This window comes from Hipposideros armiger, unplaced genomic scaffold, assembly GCF_001890085.2.
Source record: "Hipposideros armiger isolate ML-2016 unplaced genomic scaffold, ASM189008v1 scaffold_532, whole genome shotgun sequence".
In the NCBI taxonomy this organism is placed as follows: Eukaryota; Metazoa; Chordata; class Mammalia; order Chiroptera; family Hipposideridae; genus Hipposideros; species Hipposideros armiger.
In genome coordinates this window covers 963,270-987,869 of record NW_017731882.1, presented here as the reverse complement: position 1 = coordinate 987,869, position 24,600 = coordinate 963,270, and the positions used below count along the sequence as shown (strand labels likewise).

General features: G+C 40.5%; 1 protein-coding gene across 7 annotated transcripts in view; it reads right to left on the bottom strand.

Annotated features, from left to right (window-relative positions):
- The window catches only part of AUH (AU RNA binding methylglutaconyl-CoA hydratase), a 184,175-nt gene that overhangs the window by 6,483 nt on the left and 153,092 nt on the right, over positions 1-24,600 (bottom strand). For all 7 annotated transcript variants that reach the window (XR_002126886.1, XM_019668695.1, XM_019668691.1 and 4 more), the window contains one exon: positions 2,514-2,701. Coding sequence is in view for 6 of the 7 variants with exons in the window: in XM_019668693.1 (XP_019524238.1) it covers positions 2,514-2,701 (188 nt within the window). In the remaining variant the exon portion in view is untranslated. The remainder of the gene's footprint in view (positions 1-2,513; positions 2,702-24,600) is intronic.

Below are 24,600 nucleotides of genomic sequence, written 5' to 3'. Positions count from 1 at the left end.
CCCAAAAAGTAGAAGGTAAATGCATGACAGCACGAAGTGCCACTTTCTCCTATCCAGGGCTTTCGATGATCAACCTTAATCTTTCTAAATTAAACTCTCTTCCTAAGTCACATGCTTAAAAATGTTTTTCAGAGGCCACAATTTTCTAAGGCTTAGACAAATATCTTAATTAGACTTCGTCCAATTGTGATTTGCATGGGTAGGCCACGTACAAGGATTATTTTTGTTAAGATCATCAATCCATTTATTTTTAAACACAGTGCTCCTTTCAATGAGAATCTTCTCTATTCCCTTTTATTACCAGCTGATCCTTGTTTTGGTACCGGTCAAACGTCCATATTACACAAATCCCCAAGTCCCCTGTTCCAACATGGATGGGAATTCGGGGATCTGGGGTGGGTCTGGGACCCTGCTTGTTGAACATGCTCCCAGGGGATACCTGGGCTGCTAGCCCTCAGAACACACTCTGCCCAGCAAGGTTTAGAAAACTGGGAAAGAGCAAAAATGAAAATGCTCTTAGATATAATGCTTATTGAATTAGGTTCTCTTTCAAAATCTAAAACCAAGGCCTCTTCTATACAAAACCATTTCTCAGAAAAATGGAAGTAATATATAGTACAGAAATCACATAGAAATACTCATTTTATAGAAGCTTTCTAATTACTTGGAAGAATAATCATTCAGTGAAAAAACTATAAAGATTATTCCACCTCAAACTGCGTTTTGTAACATTTGCATATAGTTTCACAGTTACATATTTTCTGATGGCATTCAACATCTCCCTTGACCTGGGGAAGAATTAATTCCAGCAATTAATGTTCTCAGAGGCACGTCCGTCAAAAGAAAGAGACAGTAACAACAGCCCGCTTTCCAGTGGGGTGGAATACGGCTGATGTCAGATTGCGGTGGGGGCTCTCAGGCAGGTTGAGTGTGGGCAGTGAGGGCATTACTGCAACGCGGTCAAAGGGAGAGAGTAAGAGAGAAGTCATGGGAGCCGCAGGGGTGCTAAGGGGCTTTCGACCCTCCTGGCTGGAGCTCCAGAGGAGGGAGCTGAACACTCACGTCCAAAGCCAGGAGATGCTGTGACATCAGAACTGGAATTGTGCCATAACCTTGCTTAAACACACCCCATTATTTCAACTAAGACATGTGGTGGTCATAAAGTTTTAAGCCAAAGGAAGTCATTAAACCAATATTTAAACTATTACCTCTCCTGATACTTGTACATTTAATCTCTTTTTAGGTAGACATTTCCCTAATATTTTGGGGAAATATTAATACCAAAGTTACAGTGAGAGCCTTTTTTTTCTTAAAAGCAATAAAAATCTTTTCTACTTGCTCTCTCTCCATCAATTCAGAGTATAAGGCTCTGTGTTACCTTATATGGGGAATAAATTATATAGGGGCCCTGCCCTGAAAAAGCTTATAGCTCATTTGTTCATTGAGAAGGACTGAAGTGCTGTCAACACCAGGCAGAGTGGCTTTACAAGTCAATTGTGAGGCCCCCTTTGGGCAGCTCTCAGGGAACAGGTGTGTCACAGCAGGCCTGGAACATTGACAACAAAGAACTCCAGGAACTGGTTGCAAAACTCCCAACAAATACGGAGGGTATATGCATTTTTTGGAAAGGGAGCTCATGAAATTCCCCAAAGGATCCATTGCCCCAAACAGGTTACAAATCCTGTCTGTGTTAAATGGCTGAGTTAGAGACGACATTACTTTGACTCCAGAAATGGGGTTATAGAACTTGCAACTCCACTAGGGATAAAGACAAATCACTGTTTACATAGCAAAAATCCTTAAATCTACAATTTCAGAAAAAAAGGAATATTTGAAAAATACACCGGGGAGTGTGAGAACAAAGAAACCCTTAAAAAAGGACCCTCGATGCACAATTATTAATATCACATATGATAACTGTTGTCTGTGAGTCAACATACACTGAGTTCCAGATTTGAAAGTGGAATTGTGAGGAAGCACACTGTGCATACAGGAGTTAAAATAAGCCTACATCACCATAAAAACACACACTGTGAGAGGAACCCCTGCTGCTGCTCCAGTGGTGCCCTCAGTTAGGCTAGGAAGGTCCACTTCAGCACAAATGGCTGCACTCTCCTTACTTATTTGTGTTTCAATGTGTTTCAGCTTGGGGGTGACCAGTGTGACAGCCCTTCCATTGCTATTTCTTTCCACGTGTATGGCTCAGGTTAGAGCATTCAGTTGGTGAACTTAAGGTGCTAAGAAGTCCTGGCACATGTGACAAACACGCTTGAGATATAGTATCAAAGCGTGACTAGAGTTATGGGCCTCAGATTATCTTCATATTGTAATTTTAATTCTGAAGACTTTTCATGTTAATCTAGTACACTACTTCTAGTTTTGCAGCTACCGTGTATGTCTTTACTTGGAAGACAAGCCAAAGACATCATGGGTGTGTGAGATGATTGTTATTTTTGTCAATTTGCTATAAAAGTTCCCTAAAAAGGGGGGAAAGGAAGTGTAATTAGAAATACCTGAGGTAAAAACTCTCTCGCTAGGTCCAAGGCCTTCCTGTAGGCAGCATCACCCTCCTGGTTCTGCTCCAGAACGTGGCTGACCAAGCCCACAGCCTTGGCTTCCTGGCCATCCAGCACCCGTGCAGAGAAGATGAGCTCTTTGGCCAGTGACATCCCAATGGCGCGAGGCAATCTTTGTGTTCCCCCTGCAAATGGCGGAGAGAGACAATGCAGGCAACAACTTCATTTAGGCTTCACATTTTGGTGTTTCATTTCATTTATAAAAATAAATCAGGGAAAGTTTATATGTCAAAATTAGTAACTGAAAAACTACTTCAAAACAGAATCTAATTTTTTAATTTATAAAATTAATAACACCAAAAGCACTTCAGAATCTTATGTCATTAAGTGATTCGGGCACTATTACAAAGCTGCTGTGTTTCTGAGTCAAATCCACTTTCATTACCATGAGAAACCATGCGAAGCACAGCGATGGGCAAGCAACACTGTCCCTCGGCCCTTTCATCAGATGTCACCAAACCTGGGACTTCTCTTTCAGTTTAGATAAAACTTACCAAATTCTGAGAAATTCAACTCATGTACTTTAAAAGAATCATTTATGGTAAATGGCTTGTAAACTAGTTAAGAGTTTAATTAAAAAAAACAAAAACCTGATAACTGCTCATGAAAACAGGCTTTATCCTGGCAGGGTTTACTTTTCTGGTGTAAGAACTAATCGTCCCGACACTCTGCTCCGTTAGCTCCATTTATGTATTCACTCCAGTGTCCGCAGTGATGAGGCTGGGATCTTATTAACTAGAAAGCTGGGCAAAAGCCGGTAACAGTCTTACTGGTAGTCTCAATTTTTACCAATAAGAATACGAAAATAGCTACATTAGGATTCGGATAAATCTCATCCTTAATGGCTGCTGGGCTGCACAGGCTATTGGTGGCCAGGAAGCAGGAGCGGCTGACTCCCAAGTTCCAGAGGAAGAAAGACAAACTGATGGTCTGCCACCCAAATAAGCTCACTGTATTTTGTTTGGCCCACCAAGTTTACACTTCTCTCCCTTACTAGTTACCAACAATTAAAAACTGGGTGGGTGACTGCATACAAAACCAATTTCCTCTGTCGTCAACGGAGCTGCCCCTTTAAGACGCAATGCGTGCCCATTTGCTCCGCCTCCACCGCCGTGAGTGCACCACTCCAACACCCCAGGACACAGAGGTTGTGTTTCCCTTTAAACCGCTTTCACAGGAAAGCAAAATTTTTTCTTATTGACATCTCCATCGAAAGTGGGAAAATGAAACAGAAACACCACAAGTTGAAAATAAGCATATTTCCCTTCAGTAATTAAGTATATTCCTACATGTTTAACCAACAAAGGATGCCTGCATTGATTGGGAGAACACAGCTTAAGATGTTATTACTAAGCAACCATATTAATAACCATGACCAGTACTTAGAACACACGGGTGACTAAAAAAGAAAAAGGGCTGACCGGGTGGCACGTTAAGAGTTGGCTTGGGATGCCAGCTCTGAGCAGCAGGGCCCCGGTTCGGATCCCACATGAGGGCCAGTGACGCTGCGCCCTCTACAGCTAAGATGGTGACCAACAGCTCGACCTGGAGCTGGGCTGCGTGAGTCCCCTGCATTGGTGTAAGCTGCAGCCCCTGCTGCAGTGAGCTGCTGAGAGCTACAGGAAGCGGCCGTCCAATGACTGGCGAGCGACTGCCTCACCAGGGAAGAGCGCAATGATAATACCAACATGGGCCAGTGAAGCGATGTCCTCCACAACTAGACTGAAGAACAAAAGGACAGCAACTTGTCTGCTCCCCTTCCCCGATTCCCCAACACTGTTCCCTCCCCCAATCCCCCAATAAAATCTTTTAAAAAACTCAATGAATTAGGAAAGGACTGACATTATTAGCATACATGAGTACTGCTTCTGTAAAACTCAGTTATTTATTAACTGTTTACACTGCCCAAGCAGTTAGAAATGGTGAGTTTATAAGTGTTTTACTCAATATGGCAGAAATGTGTCTGAAAAAAATGAAGCATTAACAAATTTAAATCTAACTGTAAACAATGTTGTTACTCAGTGTAGTAAAGATAGGTCTGAGAACTTATGGGGTAAGCTGCATGGAAAACACAAGTTATTTGTGGTGTTTCCAATGGCAGCTGATTAGAACAGATATAAATAATACAACCCAGATGGCTATATTTACTCATGAAGCTGATGAGAATTTTCATGAGACTGAAGAACTCATGGATATAGTGTTCGTGATAAGCACACATTAGGAAATTATTTTTTTGTGTGTTCTGTGAAAAGTTTAATTTAGATTAGTCAAAATTAACAAATGTGACCCTCAATGGTCATTGTTAATGTTATGCTTTTTATTCAACTGAAACTCAACACTTTGTAAGTCCATAAAGCTTAGGCCCATTCATCATGTCATTTCGCTTATAGTATCGTATCATTCTCCATGAATAAGGATTTTGTACAAATTTAACACAAAGGAACGGTCATGAAACTAACACAATGAAATGGACCCACTCCTTTGAGCTGAAGAGCATACAACTCAATGCTTTGCTCAGTGAACTAAATACTAGAGGACATGATGTGAGAGTGAGAGGCACGGCGCTGAAGAGAGCTTTCTGTTCTATTGAAAACAATGCATCACAGGATCTGAGGAAAACTCCTCAACTTGGCTCACCAACTAACTAACACTGTATATAAGACTTGGTCTTTTTGGTTGACATCATAAGCCATCTATTCTAGGTACCTCCTATAAGTGGAATCATATAGTATTTGTCCATTTATGACTGCCTTATTTCGCTTACCCTAATGTCTTCAAGGTCCATCTACATTGTAGCATGTGTCAGGCTTTCCTTCTTTTGTAAGGCTGAATAATATTCCATTGTATGTATATATTAAGTTTTGTTTATTCACTCATCTATTGGTGGACACCTGGATTACTTCCATCTTTTGGCTATTAGGAATAATGCTGCTATGAATATGTGTATACCATTTTTCAAGACCTTGCTTTCAATTCTTTTGGGTAGATACCCAGAAGCAACATTGTAATTTCATGTTTATTTTTTTTGAGGAACAGCCATACTGTTTTCCATAGCATCTGCACCATTTTACATTCCCACAACCAATGCAAAAGGATTCCATTTTCTCCATATTCTCACCTTGTTTTGTGTGTGTGTGTGTGTGTGTGTGTGTAGATAGATAGAGAGAGAGAGAGAGAGATAGAGACAGAGAGATCCAACTTCATTCTTTTGTAGGTAGAAACTAAGTTTTCCCAATACCGTTTTTTTGAACGGGGCTATCTTAAATAGTTACACAAATATAGATTTAATTCACTCATTCTGACTAAAATTTTATCTTAAGAAACCTGCTTGGTAAGAAATTATCTGGCCCACTTTCCTATGCTGCAATCAGTTTGCAGAAATAAAAGTGATAGTCTAAACTATATTTTTACATTTGTTAAATTGAGGATAACCACCTGCTACCACCTCCATGAATATAAAATTTGTGATTTCAAACTTTATAAAAATGATATAGCCTGTTCAGTTTGCCTTTCTCAATTAATATTTAATGTTGATAACATGAGCAAAGAGCTGTACAAATGGAAGTAACTGAACTGCAGTGCAATATGAGAATAAACTAAACATGATTAATGTAGACTCTTAGATTTCCACAAATATCTCAGGCATAGTTACACTTTCTATGCCAACATTCTACTCCAGTTTGGAAGCATTGCTGTTTGTGAACAGCTATTTTCTATTACGAAATTAAACAAAACACAACTGCTCGTTAGGGAGTCAAGGCTCAGTGCAGCACATCTGGCAACCTGAGACAAGGCATGCCATTGAGACCTGGTATGGAAGTAAAGGTGTCAGAGTTCAGTCCAAATGCAAACAGGCATACTAAACAGAATGCATTTCAATTCATCTTTATTAATTATGAATATTAAATTAGCGTAGAGTTAGGCAAAAACGAAGACCGTGTGTCATAGTCCTGTCAGCTGATCTGCTTGGACCGGGCTAACTTCACTAGATCACAGAACTTCCTTAGTTCTCGTAGCCATTTGAGTTCAGGCTCATTCAAGTGCCATCTCGAGATACAGTCTTGGGGACTGACAAAATTAAACAGCGGAATTAAAAACAGGGTTATCACAGTGGAAATAAAACTGTTCCACTCTGACAGCAGCCCTCCTGCATTCAAGATCACAGAACCCTACGAGACTGTTCCAACGCCCACTACTGTCCATCCGAGCAGTTTCCAGCAGGAAGCCCTCACTTCTGGCTGGGCCTGCTCTGAAGCTCAGGGACTTTTCATAACTTGCCCCAGGTCACTAAGTTAGGGTGCAGAAATAGGGCTCAAACCTACCTCTGCCCAATTCTTATCTACTGTGTGATAAGCAAAGAAAGAGCAAATTGTGAAATGAATGTATGGCTTGAGAATATTTTATTTTAAAAAGGTGTGTGTGGTACATATAAGTAGGTATGTAAGTAGGCATTTTATACTCATATATCAAATATGCCCTAACAGTTGTCTCTGTGGGGCTCAGGTAGTAGACAATGCTCTTTTTTTTTCCACTTTGCCTTTCCGTATTTCCAAAACGTCCTGCGCTGTGTAAGTAATATGACACTGGTACAGGAACAGCATTCTGCAAAACCACAGTACAGGGACACAAAGAGGCAGACGCTGAGTCAAAGCATCCCAGACACTTCCTGCCTATGTTCCCAGGAAGCTTTCCAGGCTTCAGGAAGCCTCAGCTTCCCTGGGCTAGCTGTGGTACTCAAGGATCATGGAAGTAATGCACTCACAGGACACCCATGCAGGTACTACCGAATCAAGAGAATGTGGACATGAGCTGAGAACGTCCACGACAGCTCACAAGGCTCCTGCTAAAAAACAAGTACCTCAACTGTTTCTCAAGGGCAATAAATTTAGAGCACATTTTGCTTACACAAAAAACTCTTCCTGAGTCACTTCATCACCTACCAGAAAAGGGCATTCTGTGGTGTTCCATGAGTCTGCATGAGGGTGCATCAGGGCAACACGCAGAAATTGAGATCCAAAGCCGCATCACGGTGATGGAGAAACGGAAGCATCTTGGCCTCGGAACCTGCCCCTGCTAATATGGGAATGCTCAGGAAAAGCCAGCTGATTTCTAAGGCCTTCTGCCTTGGTTCTGTCCACAAAATTCGCAGTCAGTGGGTCTGAGGTGGGCCCTAAGGTTCTGCATTTCTAACAGGCTCTAACATTCAGAGGAAGAGACACTGAGATCTGCTGACCCACTGCTGTAAAACATGAGGTGGCAGGCGATTTTTAAATGAAGCAACAGTATTTACATAACTGAATGAGTATTTGCCACTTCCGAATAGTCACCACCTTTTTGGAATTCCTCCTTTGGAACTAATTTCCAAGATGACAACACATTTGTTCACTCCTTCGAGTGCTTATCGCAGCTTCGCTGGAACGAAACAAAGCCCCTGCCTGCTGGAGCTCACAATCCTGTGGGGAAGTCACACTAGGCAAACAATACTGTCAGACAGCAGGAGAGTAGTGTAAGGACGTGGGGTGGGCACAGTTCAGACACAACAGCAGGGGAGGGTCTCTGAGGAGGTGACACTGGAGCTGAAACCAGAGGAGCACAGGGAAGCCAGAGGCTGGAGTGCAGAGCAGGGAGGAGTGAATGGCAGTAGGAGTAGCCTGAAAGGGGCAGGGCCAGACCCTGCAGGTCCCCTGGGCCTGGAAGGATCTGGGGTTTGCTCTCAGGGTGATAGGAAGCCACTGAGCATCTTCAGAAAACAGTGTTATTGGAATGTCATTCTCTAGTGAAGATTTGGGTTTGAGGATAAGCTACGGTTGTTGTGAGCCAAGAATACAGCAAATGTTCATACTATCTGTGGCAGGGCACCAACAGACTCTGAGAGATATTTCAAAACAAGTTCCCAAAAGCTTTCAATGTCAGTCATGTTTTGGCTGCCCAACATCGACTGCCTCCATTAAAATCCTGGTCTTTCTTTTGGAGAACCCCCGACTTGTATGCAGCCTGGGACAGTAGAAGATCCCACCAATGGAGTCTGAGGGGGCCAGATCTTCCTTTCTGCCTGGCACAGCTAGGTAGGCATCCAAGTCAGGTCTGGTCTGTTGGATGTTATTTTTCAGGACTGGGAGTCCAGTGGGTAACCTTGGAACATGGAGACTTTCTGAGCTTACTTTACAGGCAGTGCAGACCTGAGGATTCTTATACTGTGACCCCTGCTACAGTGTGGACTGTCTGGTTCCAGGGCTTCTAGGTTCCATTTTGTACTCGAAGCATTGTTATCTAGCCATCTATTGATTCTGGGAACCTTACAATAACTCTCATTTCCATTTAGGGTAGCCAGAGTCAACTTCTGTTGCATGCTTTCCAACATCATGAATGATACAATAACATAACTAGTAGTTTTGTTTTTCTTTCTCTCTCAGGAACAGTTAGATGAAGCTAAACAGGAGTTTACGTGTTACTTTTTGCAAATAAAGTCCATTTGTTCAATCAACAATGTATTGGTTGAGTGACCTAGTACCGGGGTCAGCAAACTTTTGAGACGGAAGAGCTGCCAGGGGTCAGCACATTGCAGCTCGCGAGTCACATGCAGCTCTTTGGGTACATACATGTGGCTCTGAAGTAAAATTGAAAATGAGAATAAAACTATCATAGTTTCAGTTACAAACATTTTAAAGGCTATTATTTACATAATGGTGATTATGTAAAAATATATTTATGGCTCTCAAATAATTTTTAAATTGTTGTGAGGGACAGGATTGGCTCTTTCAGGGGTCGGCAAACTTTTGAGATGGAACGTACCCAAAGAGCCGCATGTGGCTCATGAGCCACAGTTTGCCAACCCCTGACCTAGTGTGTGCCAAGCACTGTCCCAGGTGCTGAACAGTGGTGAACCATACAGACCATCTCTGTCTTCTGAAGCTTACTTACATCTTACAGGCAGAGAGGGAAGAAAAGGGGCAATAAAGAAGCACTTGGACAGGAAAGAAATGAGGTGGCAATGAGTGATATGGAGACAATTTAAGGCAGGGAAACAACTTCTGAGATAATCACTAGAGGCTAATTTAGATTGGGTGAGGTGGGAGGGCCTGTTGGATAAATGGGAGGCCCATGTCTGCTAACAAGACAGCCAAATGAAGATCTGGTAGAAGAACACCCGATGAAGAGATCAGCTGTGCAAAGGCCGTAAGGGGAAGCCAAGCTCAGCATGTTCAAGGACGAGGAAGGAAGCCACTATAGCTACGTAGGAGGCTGCTGCTCTTGTCCAAGTACAATATGATGGCAGCTGGGGCTGAACTAGGACCGGGGGTGCGGGTCGGGGGGGTGGGGACGGGCCGAGGAGCCGGGGCAAGTGTTGTCCACAATTGATAGTGAAATGGATGTGGGGAGCAAGGGAAATACATCTAATGCCTGGATTTCTGGCTTAGGTGCATGAATAGAAGGTGGTGACTAGGGTGCACTCTGGCCATGTTAAGTATGAGGTGTCTTTTACATATGTAAGTGGAGCGGGGAGGCATGTGATTGGATATGTCGTCTCAGGTTCATTAATGATCACTACCATGTAGATGGGCATTCAAAGCCAGGGACCTGGATGAGATCACCTAGGGAGACTGTTTACGGAGAAGGAGTCAGCAAGATGCTGATAAGTGCCCACTGGAGGGGAGAGGGGTGGAAGAAGCATGGGAGGGAGGTGGTGCTCAGCTGCAGCCAACCACTTTTGAATGTCTACCCACCACCATTCACCCCAAACTGCTTGCAACACAGTTACATCTGCAGGGCTCTTCCGGGAAAGATTTCTTCACCGAAATAAAGATACCCAGGAATAATCAGGCTTCTTTCAGAAGGCTGTCATGTCTACATGTAACACTTGGAGTAGCCACTGACAGAAGCCAGCAAGGGCTGAATCCTCAGACTGAAGATGGCACAACAGAGAAACGTCACTAAGCTGAAGTTACCAATCCCGAAACTGCCTTACTTCGTAACTTCCTGTGATGTTATACGGTATTTTCTAATTGTTTAAGCTACTTGAAATAGGCCTGTTATTTGTGCTAAAAATGTCTGGAAGTATAGATGGATTGAAGAAAGAGATTTAACACACATTTTGGAGAGTGGAAAGCAAACATAATGGGGCAATATGGTAGGATTCCTGGGCAGAATTAACTAAACATTTGAGATTTGTGGTCACATTTTTTACCCCAACAACTTGTAGCCATTTGGGGTGGACACAGAATCAGCAGGTAAGTTGGAACTTTGCTAGATAAGCACAAGAGGGTAGAAGCCAAGTAACAGCAATAGCTGACATTTTCTTAGCTGACACCATGTGATAATGCTCTGTACCTGTCCTACACACTTCACAGGAAGTATTAGCTCACTTAATCCTTATAATCCCCTGTGATGCTGACATGAAGGTAGTTAAGGTCATTTGTAAGGAAATCATTATCACAAAGGACTGTGAAATCTAAGCTGGGTGGGGAGAGGAGGGACGTGGCTTAGAGTGAAAGTGTCCACGGACTTGATGACTCAATGAGGTCCAAAGAGAACTGGAAACTTAGAATGTTGCAGTGAGATGCAGGAAATCTGATGCAGAATGGAGCCATTACTGATGATGCTGAAGTCTGGGCTCTAGCCATGGGGGTACTGGGCTACAATGGGACGGAGGAAAAGACCTCTGCAGGGCAATCCGAGAGAGCTGAGATCCAATCCTGTGGACAGTGTGAGGTAACGTGCATAAAGTGCTTATCACAGGTCCTGGAACAGGTTTTCTCTGTTTTAAAACCTCTTGAAGAAAAAATACTAGGATACCAGGAATTTATCATTCTAAATGGGAACAATAATATATTCTTAGCCAATCCAAAAGCTCCACCAATTTCTCCAAATATCAATAAAATAGCTGGGAAAAGGCAAGAGGGTGCCCCGTTTTCAGAACCATTAAGTCCTAGCCAACGAGCTCCGCTCACATCACGTTGGTTGGAACGTGGTCACATGTAGTTACAGGAGGTAGGAAGGGCATCCTGCTGAGTGCTCTGCCACAGCGTAGGGAATAAAACTGGGACGCTTACCAAGGGAAAATGAAAACGGGCAAAACTGCTAATCATGTAACTAAATGCTTTCATGTTTATGCATTATTTGGATAGAATGAAAATATATTTGAAATGTTCATATTCCCGTTCAAATTTTTTCTATCATTTAATCTACTATTTTGAGAAAGCATCAAGAATTTCTTTTCTTCCTAGATAACGGTGTCTTGGGATTATATCATTTAAAACAAACTCTGTATCAACAGCAGCTTAAACACAGCAACCTTGCTTTGGCCAGGGAAGGCAGGACATGAAACCGCACTGTCTGGTGGTCTCCCCACTGCCTCGTGGGCACACGGGCGCCGTGTCGTGGGGAGGTGCCGGCAGCCTGCTGGGGCTGCCGCCCTTTTCTTTCCAGACCAAAGTCTTAAACTGAAAGTCTAAATTAAACCAAATACATAAGATGCTACTTTCCTTTTGTTATATTTACACATATTAAAATAATTTAAAACAAGCTTTGACATTTCACCACAAATTATGTAATATGTAAATAACTGAACACAACTTTTTTGGATTATAAATTATGTTTTTGTAATATTTACAAGAGAGAAGATACCAAATTTTTGTTTTGTTTTGTTTTGGGGGGGTTTCTTTTTCAGCCTTTATCTTTTCCCTTCTCTTAAGACTTCATGAAGAAAGAAGCCATACCAGTAAAGGAGACGCTTATCATGCTTTAAGTTGAAAGTACCATATTAAAGGCATCTGTTGGTATAATTAAAACTGATCTCCTTCTACAAGTAAATATCCCCTTTGAATTACTTCTAAATCCCCTCTCATGAATAGCAAGCCTCACTTAGGTTATTTTTTCCTTGAATTGTGGAGGAAACTGCAGTAAAATGCTAGCTTGGGGTTACAATGCCTATTGCAACTTGTTACGGTGGAAGTCTACCAGAGGGCTTTCGGCAAGTGCTCTCCCGATAGAGCTGGGCTGCAGCTTATGAGACTGGCTGCCTCTCACTTTTACAATGAAATAGCAGGGTCAAAGAGCAATGTGCTATGTGAACAAACACAGCATGTTTACTGGTCTCATAATAGATCGTGCCACAATCAAAAACCATACAAATATTTATCCTTTAATTTGCGACCAATTTTTAAAGTGTTATAATACTTTCTATTCCCTGAGGATTTGTAGCATGTTGTAAAGCAGTGAGAAAACACACACATGTGCACACATATGTGGGGGGAGAGGGAAGGAGGGAAAGAGGAAGGGAGAGGGAGCGGGGAGAGAAGAGGGGGAGAGAGGGAGAGAGAGAGAGAGAACAGGATTAAGTGGCTAAACCCCAGCAGAACCTACCTGAAATACATCAGCTTGACTCTACGTGGCTTATGCTAAAGAAGTATTTAGCAAAAGCTTTAAAACTTTTAAGAATTGAGGCAGGGGAAGAAAGATTAGACATAATTTTTTTTTCCCCAGAGCAAATTAAGCTGACTGGCAAGAAATTAAAACCTTTGTAATACAGATTTCCTTAATACTTATAGAAAGCTTTCCTGACTATTATCCTATTTGCTGTTAGAGAAACAGATATGCCAAAGTTTTATTCATTAAAAACAAAATTGCATTTATTTAAAAATGTTTACATGCACTTTTCACAGCAAATATTTGCTGGAGTATTGTTCTATCTTTTTACAACTTTTGAAAAATATATTTCTATATACCAGTTGAAACATAAAATCTTACATTTTCAAATTATTTTAAAGACTGCTGTGGTGCACATCTGTCATTTGGGGCCACCAGCATGTGTCCCTATGGCACTCTGCCCTGGTTGTCGAGGGGTCACTGGAGGCTTCTCCTGCAGGAACCTCTCTTCCACCCTAGCACAACTCAGGCAAATGACTTAAGTTCTCTCCTGAAACTTGGATGCTGAATGAAGCAATGGAAACACGAAGGAAATGGTTGGGCTCTTCAGTTGATGCGAGGGCTTTCAGGAGCCTGTCTAATGTTGTGCTGTCAGACAGAACTTCCTGTGATGGTGGAAATGGCCTGCGTCTGGGCTGTCCAATATGGCAGTTGCTAGCCACATGAGGCTACTTGAAAAGTGACTAGTGTGGCTGAAGTTTTAGTTTTAGTTCGTTTTAATCAATTTAAATTTAAATAGTGCCGGGCCGGCTCAGTGGCTCAGTTGGTTAAGAGNGAGCAACAGCGGTTCGAGTCAGCCCGAGCTGAGCAGCCGTGAGCTGCCAACAGGTGGCGGGATGGCTCAGCTAAAAAAAAAAAAAAAAAAATTTAAATAGTTCCTGTGGTCAGCAGATATGGTACTGGACGGTCTAAGTCTAGTGTTTCCTGCCCCTGTAGCCTCCCATAGCCCTCTTTTGTTCACAATCTTTATTTCTGTTGCAAAACCAAAGCAACTCTGATAAGATCTACAGCTCGTTTCAGCACATACAGTGTTTCAGTCAGTGATGCAGCTGACTGAGGTATATGGTCTGCAAGACTCCCAACGGCTCGCCCTCTGACAGGAAGATGCTGCTTAGCGCAAAGCAGGAAAAGAGTCTGCACATGCACACACGCTTAGTGACAGACATGTGTTCTACAGTCTAGGTAACCCCTGTCATGCCACAACCAGGAGAAGGGAGACATCCAGAAACCAAAGGATTCATCTGTTCTTACAATACAGCTGCACCATATGCAACAAAAGTGCGTATCTGCAAACCGGACCAAAACAGATCTTTCTCAGATTCTTCAATCTAATCCTATCTCAGGCTGGTTTGAATAAATACAGTAATTGCCCAGAGAAAACAAAACTAATAGAAAGAAGGGATCCAATAGACGCTTCTGTGTTTTGATCTCCAGCTAGTGGCGCACGTTTACAAGTTACTATTGCTGCCTTTTGAGATTACTTATACACATATATAATTGTAGTAGTGAATGAATATGAATTTGTATACACACATGTATATTCATGACAGCTTTAAAGAAAATTCTTGATTAATTTTGTTTAATACAGTGGTATTTACAATGTTTCATATTCACCTCCCTGGATAAATCATATAAATACTGAAACAAGTTAGCAAATTTCACGTCTTGGTTTCTATAAATATCAAAAGATTTCACCCCTTTATGAGTTGCATTTACCATTTTATACTTTAAAAAAAAATCTCTTAAACATTGAAAACAACTATGCAATAATATCCCCTAACCCCTATGGTGAATATGATAATGCATAAACCATGTAGTTGTGTTTTAGGAAGAAACTGTTTAATCATCTCTAATGATTAAATAACAAGGACTATATTAGTTATTTCATGTGTGTTGCCAAGTCACCCCAAAACTCAGTCACTTAAAACAACAGTTATTCTTTCAGTTTCTGCGGGTCCAGAATTCAGGAATAGCATCTAGGCCTTCCAGCCCCCACTCCCTCATGAAGCTGGAGTCCTCTGCTTCCAGCTCACTACTCAGCTGTTGGCAAATCCCCTTGGCCCCTCCCTACGTAAGCTACTCCATAGGGCTGCCTCTTGACATGGCAGGTGGCACCTCCAAGGTAAGCAATTCAAGAGAGAGAATGCACAATACGGAGGGCTCAGTCTTCTCATAAACCACCGGAGAAGTGATTTCCCATCACTCCGCCTATTCTGTTAGACAGTAGTGAGTCAGCATGACCAGCCTCCATGAGGGGAAGGATCACACACGGGTGTGAAGATTCAGAGGCTGCCTACTACAAGAACTGAGGTTGATTAGCAACACACACCGTAAAGGTCACCTTTTCTTCTGCCCATCTGTCCTCTACCAAATAGCAGCTTTTTCCCAGACCACAATGAGAGTATTTTCCAAACCTACAAAATCATCTTTCATTCTTTCAAAATCAAGGAGGAGATGAACGGAACATGTTAACCATTTATTTAAAAATAATACAGGGTAAATATAGGGAGGGTGTGATATAAAAGATGTTCTTTCTGGAAAGCTCATCCCATGAAGAACAGTCTTTGCCAACTACAATCAGAAGTAGAGACAGTGACACCAACACATCAACAGTGTTTCTACCCTTTCTAAAATGTACTGATTTAACTCATCAACAAAAAGAGTGGACACACCAACTGTACTTCATAAAAATTGGACCTTGATGTTTTCATTAAATGAAGGGTCTAATAAAGGGCTTAATATATAAGTGGAAAATACTCAATATCCAGATGTTTTCTGTCTGAATAACACAAAACATCTGGATAAGTAAAAACACAGTAAAAATTTATTGTTAAAAACCAATATGTATGAATATTTGATATTTCCTAAGAATGACTAAACAATGGAATGGACATAAAGATGTGAATACTTTTTATTTTCATTACTAAAAGTAGGTCACATGATAAAAATTTGAAAATTCCGGCACAGCAGCATGATAATTAATAAGTTACCACCATTTATTGAGAACTTATTATGTGCTATATAACAGATTTCTTATAATTTTTGCAGGTATCCTATGAGGACACTACTATTCTACTGTTATTGTTCTTATTTGAAAAATCAGAAAATTGAAGGGCTAGAAAGTTAAAATAAGCAAACCATGCCCACTAGTAAACCAGTGGGTGAATTAGGTATGTCTGATTCTATAGCCAACCTGCTTTTCCTAATGGCAAGCTACCTCCCCACAGAAGAGGCCAGATGCATGGCTCCTTGAACAGTTATTCCATGATAGGGGAAAGTCTTGGCTGGAGTTAGCTAGCTAAGAATATAATTGAAAAACTAGAACAAAGGAAAAATGAATTATTACCCACAGTGTTCACAGTGTTCGGTATCAGAGATAAAATCACAACAAAGCTAAAGAACAGCCATCACTGAGAACCACCTGAAGACTAGCTGAACAAAATTGCTATAACTAACAATATAACCATGTTGAGACTAGTATGAAGGCGGAGATGTGAAACAGGCTACTCCCACACCCATGTGTAACAGTTAAGAATCTAGATGGATATCTCAGCTGCAGAGGTACCCCCTGAGTAGTGAGGAGGCCCAGACCCACACCGAGAGGTACCCCCTGAGTAGTGAGGGGGCTCAGACCCACACCAGGCTCCCCAACCTGAAGGACAATTTCCAGGAAGAGGATCCCCCACAACATCTGAATGTGAAAATCAGCAGGGACTCATTCTGGGTGGAATGGAGGGCTGCTGTAGACCCAGGCATCCATTAAAAGGGCTCACACACAAACTCACTCACACTTGCCCTAAACTCGGGTGAAGGGACAGCAGCTTGAAAGGCACCAAGGACATACAGGGAGGCACTGAATTGTCTGGCTGCAGGGCAAGGGCTGGAGAACATGGTCTCTCGGGAACTGAAGTACTGGCAGGCACCAGTGTTCCTTTGGAGCCCTCCCACCACACAGCCAGGAGTCACAGGCAGACGCCAAATCTGAGTCTCCATTAACCTGGCTAACACTGCTCATCCCAACCAGGTGATTCCTGAGACACTGCCCTATTGAACACATGTGCCCAGCCAGAAACTCTTTAAGTGACTGTTCCATAAAAGAAGGTAGACTGAGCCCCTGCTGCAGACTTTCCTGAAATGTCTCAAAGGTCCACAAACCCAAAACAAGCAGTGTCTGGCCTTGCCATAGCCCATACCACTTGCTAGGCAATGTCAGACCCTGCACTAGTGGCAGCTGGCCTCAGTTAGCAGCTTAGCTTCTACAAGCCAGGCATAGGCAGCAACCACCTTCAGATCACTTTGTAGCTCCTATCAGACGACCTCGGGCCAGGCACAGGCAGTGGCTGATTTTGGCCTACACTGGAGCCAATCCCAAGAGGCCCCAGAAAAAACATATCTGGTGGCCTGCTTCAGACAACACCAGAGTACCATCCTACCAGCTCCACAAACAATACACCTGAAGAGTGGAACCCAGCAGGCATCAGAGCCGAGCCCACTAAAGCAAATCCCACACTACAGGGTCAGCTCCTGCATAACAGTTCTTCTGCTGTAGTCATGGCCATTCCTCAGAGCCAGTTTGCCTGAGGGTCAATTCCTACCACTGACAACGCAACAGCATATAAGTCTCAACAACAACCGGAGGGCACACACAACCCATACAAGGGACATCCCTGGGGCACCCGGCTCAGGTGACTAGGGAGACTGTGTCACTGCACATCACAGGACACCTACTATGTAAGGTCACCCTGACAAAACTGGAAGATGTAGCAGATCTACTTAACATATAGAGGCAAACACGGGGAGGCATCCAAAATGAGGAGGCAAGGAAACAAGATCCAAACAACAGAACAAAATTTCAGAAAAAGAACTAGGTAAAATGGAAGCAAGCAATCTATCACATACAGAGATCAAAACACTGGTTATAAGGCTACTCAGTGAACTTAGAGGTAGATGAACTCAGTGACAACTTACACAAAGAGAAACCACAGAAGAACCAGTCAGAAATGAAGAATACAATAACTGAAATGAAGAATACATTAGATGGAATAAATAGCAGACTAGATGAAGCAGAGGATCAAATCAGCAATTTGAAAGAAAAGGTAGCAGAAAACAACGAATCGGAAGAGCAAAACAAATAAAGAATTAATAAAACTAAGGATATTTTAAAGGATCTTTTGGACAACATCAGGGATAACAACATTTGTATCACAGGGGTACCAGAAGGAGAAGAGAGAGAGCAAGGCATTAAAAACCTATATGAGGGACGGCCGGTTAGCTCAGGTGGTTAGAGCGCAGGCTTATAACACCAAGGTTGCCAGTTTGATTCCCACATGGGCCAAGGAGCTGCATCCTCCACAAGTAGATTGAAGACAACTACTTGACTTGGAGCTGATGGGTCCTGGAAAAACACACTGTTCCCCAATAAAAAAAAAAAAAAAAAAAAAAAAAATAGACACACACACACACACACACACACACACATTTTAAAGAAAAAAAAGCTTATTGACAAAAGGAAACACATAATAAAAGCAGTGAATCAACCAAATATAATATTAGTATAAAGGTTAAAAGGCAAAACTAGTAAGATCATGTGTAACAGTAACAACAGTAAATTAAGGGATACACAGAAACACACACAAAAGAAAAAATAAAGACAAAAACATAAACCTATAAGGGATGAGTAAAAATTGTGATTTTAGAACGAGTTCCAACTTAAGCAACCATAAACTTAAAATAGACTGCTATAAACATAGCTTGGTATATATGAAGCACATGGTAACCACAACCACAAATCCACAAGCGATATACAAGAAATAAAGAGAAAGGAATCCAAACACAACACTACAAAAGGCATTAACATACAAAAGAGAGCAAAACAATAAAAAGGAACAGAGAAGAACCACAAAAACAATCAGAAAATAATGAATAAAAAAATGGCAATAACCACATACCTAAGAATAACTTCTTTATATGGCTAAATGCTCCAATAAAAAGACATAAAACACTGAATGGATAAGAAAATAAGACCCATACATATGCTGCCTACAAGAGACCCACTTCAGACCAAAAGAAACACACAGACTGAAAGTACCAATGGAAAAAGATATTTCATACAAATAGAAAAGAAAAAAAGCTAGAGTAGCAATACATATGTCATACAAAATAGACTTTAAAAAGGCTATAACAAGAAACAAAGAAGAACATTACACAATAATAAAGAGATTGATCTAACAAGAAGATATAAACCTTGAAAACATTTATGCACCCAGTGGAAGAGCACCTAAACATATAAAGCAAGTATTGACTGACATAAAGGGAGAGATCAACAGTATTACAGTCATAGCAGGGAAAATTAACACAACATTGACATCAATGGGTAGATTATCCAGATAGAAAAGCAACAAGAAAGCAATGTCCTTACATGACATTTTAGATCAGATAGATTTAATTAAAAATTTTAAAGCATTTCACCCAAAATCAGCAGAATATACATTCTTTTCAAGCACAAATGGAACATTTTCCAGGATAGACAATATGTTAGGCCACAACACAAGTATCAAAAAATTTAAGAAGACTGAAATCATACCAAGCACCCTCTCTGACCACAATGGTATGAAACTAAAAATCAATTAGAAGAAAACTAAAAAACACACAAACACATGGAGGCTAAATAACATGCTACTAAATAGCGAGTGGGTCAACAATGAGATCAAGGAAGAAATAAAAAAATACCTTGAGCCAAACGAAAATGAAAACACAACAGCCCAAAATCTATGGGACACAGAGAAAGCAGCCTTAAGGGGGAAATTCACATCAATATAGGCCTACTTCAAGAAACAAGAGAAATTTCAAATAAACAATCTAAACTTACACCTAAAAGAACTAGAAATAAAACAACAAACAAAGCCCAAGTAGAAGAAAGGAAATAATAAAGAACAGAACAGAAATAAACGAAGTAGAGTCTAAATAAACAATGCAAAAGATCAATGAAACCAAGAGCTGGTTCTTTGAAAAGATAAACAAAATTGATAAACCTTTAACCAGACTCATCAAGAAAAGGGAAAGGACCAAAATATTGGGTTGTCGGAAAAGTCATGATGTATTTTTCTATGTTTTTGGTGCAAAAATACGTCATGACTTTTCTGACAACCCAATAAATAAAATCAGAAATGAAATAGAAGAAGTAACAAAGGATTATAATACTATGAACAATTACATGCCAACAAATTGGACAACCTAAAAGAAATGCATGAATTCCTAGAAATATACAATCTTGTAAAACTAAATCAAGAAGATACAGAAAATATGAACAGATAAATAACTACTAACAAAATCGAATCAGTAATCAAAAAACAGATCTCCTGGACCACATGGCTTCACAGGTGAATTTTAAAGAAGAATTAACATTCACAGAAGAATTAACACCTATCTTTCTCAAACTATTTCAAAAAACTGAGGAGGAGGGAAGGCTCCCAAGCTTACTTTACAAGGTCTGCATTACTCTGATACCAAAACTAGACAAAGACATTACCGAAACAGAATAAAATTACAGGCCAATATCCTTGATGAATACATATGTAAAAATCTTCAACAAAATATTAGCAAACCAAATTCAGCAAAACATTAAACAGTTGGGCCGGCCGAGTGGTGCCTTGGTTAGGAGTTTGGCTTGGGACGCCAGCTCTGAGCAGTATGGTCCCAGTTCAGATCCCACATGAGGGCTAGTGATGCTGCGCCCTCTACAGCTAAGATGGTGAACAACAGCTAGATCTGGAGCTGGGCTGCCGTGAGTCACCAGTGATGGCGTAGGCTGCAGTGGGACTGGCTGTCAGTGGGCGTGAGCTGCCGTGAGCCACAGTGAGTGGCCGTCCAATGGCCGTTGAGCGACCGCCCCCCCCCATACCCCTCCACACCCCCGGGAAGAGCACAATGATAATACCAACATGGGCCAGTGAAGCAATGTCCTCCACAACTACACTGAAGAACAAAAGGGCAGCAACTTGTCTGTTCCCCTTCTCCGATTCCCCAACGCTGTTCCCCTCCCTCAATAAAATCTTTTTAAAAAAAGTTAAAAAGTCATAAACCATGATCAAGTGAGATTTATTCCCAGACTGAATGGCTGATTCAATATCTTCAAACCAATTAACATGATACATCACATACACAAAATGAAAGATAAAAAGCACATGATCATACCAAGATGCAGAAAAAGCATTTGACAAAATCCAGCATCCATTTACGATAAAAACTCTCAGCTAAGTGGGGATAGAGAGAACATACCTCAACATAATAAAAGCTATATATGACAAACCCAGAGCTAACATCATACTCAACTGGGAAAAGCTAAAAGTGTTTTCCTTAATTTCATGAACAAGACAAGGATTGTCCACTTTCACCACTTTTATTCGACATAGAATTGGAAGTCCTAGCCACAGCAATCAGTCAAGACAAAGACATAAAAGGTGTCCACATTGGAAAGGATGAAGTAAATCTGTCATTATTTGTAGATGACATGATACTATATATAGAGAAACCTAAAGATTGCACCAAAAAACTATTAGAACTGATAAATGAATTCAGTAAAGTAGCAGGATACAAAATTAATACTCAGAAATTGGGTGCAATTCTACACACCAATAACAAACTATCAAAAAGAGAAATTTAGAAAACAACCCCATTCATAAATGCATCAAAAAGAATTTAAAAACCTGGAAGAAATTTAACCAAGGAGGTACAAGACCTGTACTCGGAAAACTGGAAGACACTGAATAAAGAAATTAAAGAAGATACAAATAAATGGAAACATATACCATGCTCATGGATAGGAAGAATCAACATCGTTAAAATGTCATACCCAAAGGAATCTACAGATTCAGTGTAATCCCTGTCAAAATACCAATGGCGTTTTTCACAGAACTAGAATAATCCTAAAATTTATATGGAACCAAAAAAGACCCCGAATATCCAAAGCAATCTTAAGAACAACAATGTTGGAGGTATCATGCTACCTGATATCAAATTATACCAAACTACAAGGCCACAGTAATCAAAAAAGCATGGAACTGTCATGAACACGGACACATAGATCAATAGGACAGAAGAGAGGGCCCAGAAATAAGCCCATGCCTATATGGTAAATAAATCTATGACACAGGAGGCAAGAATATACAATGGGGTGAAGATAATCTATTCAAAAACGGTGCTGGGAAAACTGAACAGATACATGTAAAAAAAAATGAAAGTAGATCACTTTCTTACACCATATGCAACAATAGGTCAAAATGGGTTAAAGTCACAAATGTAAGACCCAAAACTATAAAACTCCTAGAAGAAAACATAGGCAGTTAAACTCTTTGAAATCACTCCTGGTAAAAAAAAAATTTTTTTTTTTGGATGTGTCCTTGGGCAAAGGAAACAAAACAAAAGTAAACAAATGGAAATATATCAAACTAAAAAGTTTTTGCACAGCAAATGAAACCATCAATAAAAGGAAAAGATAACCTACTGAATGAGAGAAGATAGTCACCAATGACACATCCGATAAGGGGTTAATATCCAAAATTAAAAAAACTCATACAACTCAAAACCAACAAATCAACAATCCAATTAAAAAATGGGCAGGGACATGAAGAAATGTTTCTCCAAAGAAGACATACAGATGGCAAACAGGCATATGAAAATATGCTGAACGTCACTAATCATCAGAGAAATATAAATTAAAACCACAGTGAGATACCACCTCACACCTGTCGGAATGGCTATCATCAATAAATAAACAACAAGTGTTGGCAAGGGAGTGGAGAAAAGGGAGCCTCATGCACTACTGCAAATGTGTGAAACTGCAAATTAATGCAGTCACTGTAGAAAACAGTATGGAGGTTTCTCAAAAAATTAAAATAGAACTGCCTTATGACCCAGCAATTCCACTTTTGGGTATTTACTCAAAACACTAATTTGAAAAAATATGTGCATCCCTATGTTCACTGCAGCATTGTTTACAGTAGTCAAGATAATGGAAGCAACCTACGTGTTTATCTATAGCCGAATGGATAAAAAAGAAGTGACACACACACACACACACACTGGAATATTACTCAGCCATAAAAAAAGGAATGAAATTTTACCATTTGTTACAATACAAATGGACCAAGAGGGAATTATGCTAAGTGAAATAAGTCAGGGAAAAACAAATACCATTACTATTTAATTTACATGTTGACTGTAAAAAAACCCAAAATAAATGAACAAACAAAACAGGAACAGACTCACAGATACAGAGAACAAACTGATGGTTGCCAGATGGGAAGGGGCTGAGTGAAAAAGATGATGGGATTAAGAAGTACAAGTGAGCAGTTATAAAATAGTCACGGAATATAAAGTATAGCTTAGAGAATAATAATAGTCAATAATATTGAAATAATTATGTGTGGTGCCCGGTGGGTACTAGAGTAATCGGGGAGATCACCTCATAAGTTATATCAATGTCTAACCATTATGCTGTATACTTGAAACTAATAGAATATTGAATGTCAATTATAACTGAAAAATTTAAAACAAAATTTTTTACAACAAAAATAAAGCAATGCAAAGTCCCCAAGATGGAAAGCATGCACACTTCTGCCATCCTTCCGTTTTGGCTGCAGACCTTCCTCCCTGTCCCTCCTTGTTCTCTAATACTGGCCCACCTCTACCTTATCCTGTGGTTTTACTGGACTCAGGCTTGTGCCGTAGGAAAAGACCAGAGGCATAAAATATGTGGAGATGACCACAAGGCATAGAACGTAAGGAAAGGGTGCCTGGGCAGTGTGGCCAGGTCTCCACCCTGACACTCTCTGAGGTCTGCTTTGTATAATTTTAAAAAACAAACAAACTTTGAACAGAAAACAAACAGTAAAATAAGCAAAATAAAACAAGTATGATATTTCACATGGCTGAAACTATAAAGATTAACTATTGGGTTGTCAGAAAAGTCATGACACATTTTTGCAATGAAAAACATAGAAAAAATTCGTCATGACTTTTCTGACAACCCAATAGTTACCATTACTCATTATTGGGAGAACCTCCAAACATTTTGTGAAATGACCATCCAGTATACCCCCTTATCTGTGGGGATATGTTCAAAGTCCCCTAGTGGATGCCTGAAACTGTGGATAGTACCGAACTCTATATATAAACTATGTTTTTTCATATCCATGCATACCAATGATAAAGTTTAATTTATAAATTTGGCACATTAAGAGATTAATAATAACTAATAAAATAAAACTATAACAATATACTGCAATAAAAGTTAAGTGAATGTGGCATTAAGAAGTAAAATAATGGTGACTTGAACACAAGCACTGTGATACTGCGACAGTGGGTCTGAGAACCAAACTGGCTACTGAGTGACTAATGGGCAGATAGTCTATATGGCGTGGAGACGCTGGACAAAGGAATGATTCCCGTCCTGAGTGGGTCAGGGTGGGATGGCGGGAGATTTCATCATGCTATTCAGTATGGTGCACAATTTAAAACTTATGAATTATTTATTTCTGGAATTTCCCATTTAACATTTTCAGACCATGGTTGACTATGGATAACTGAAATGGCAAAAAGC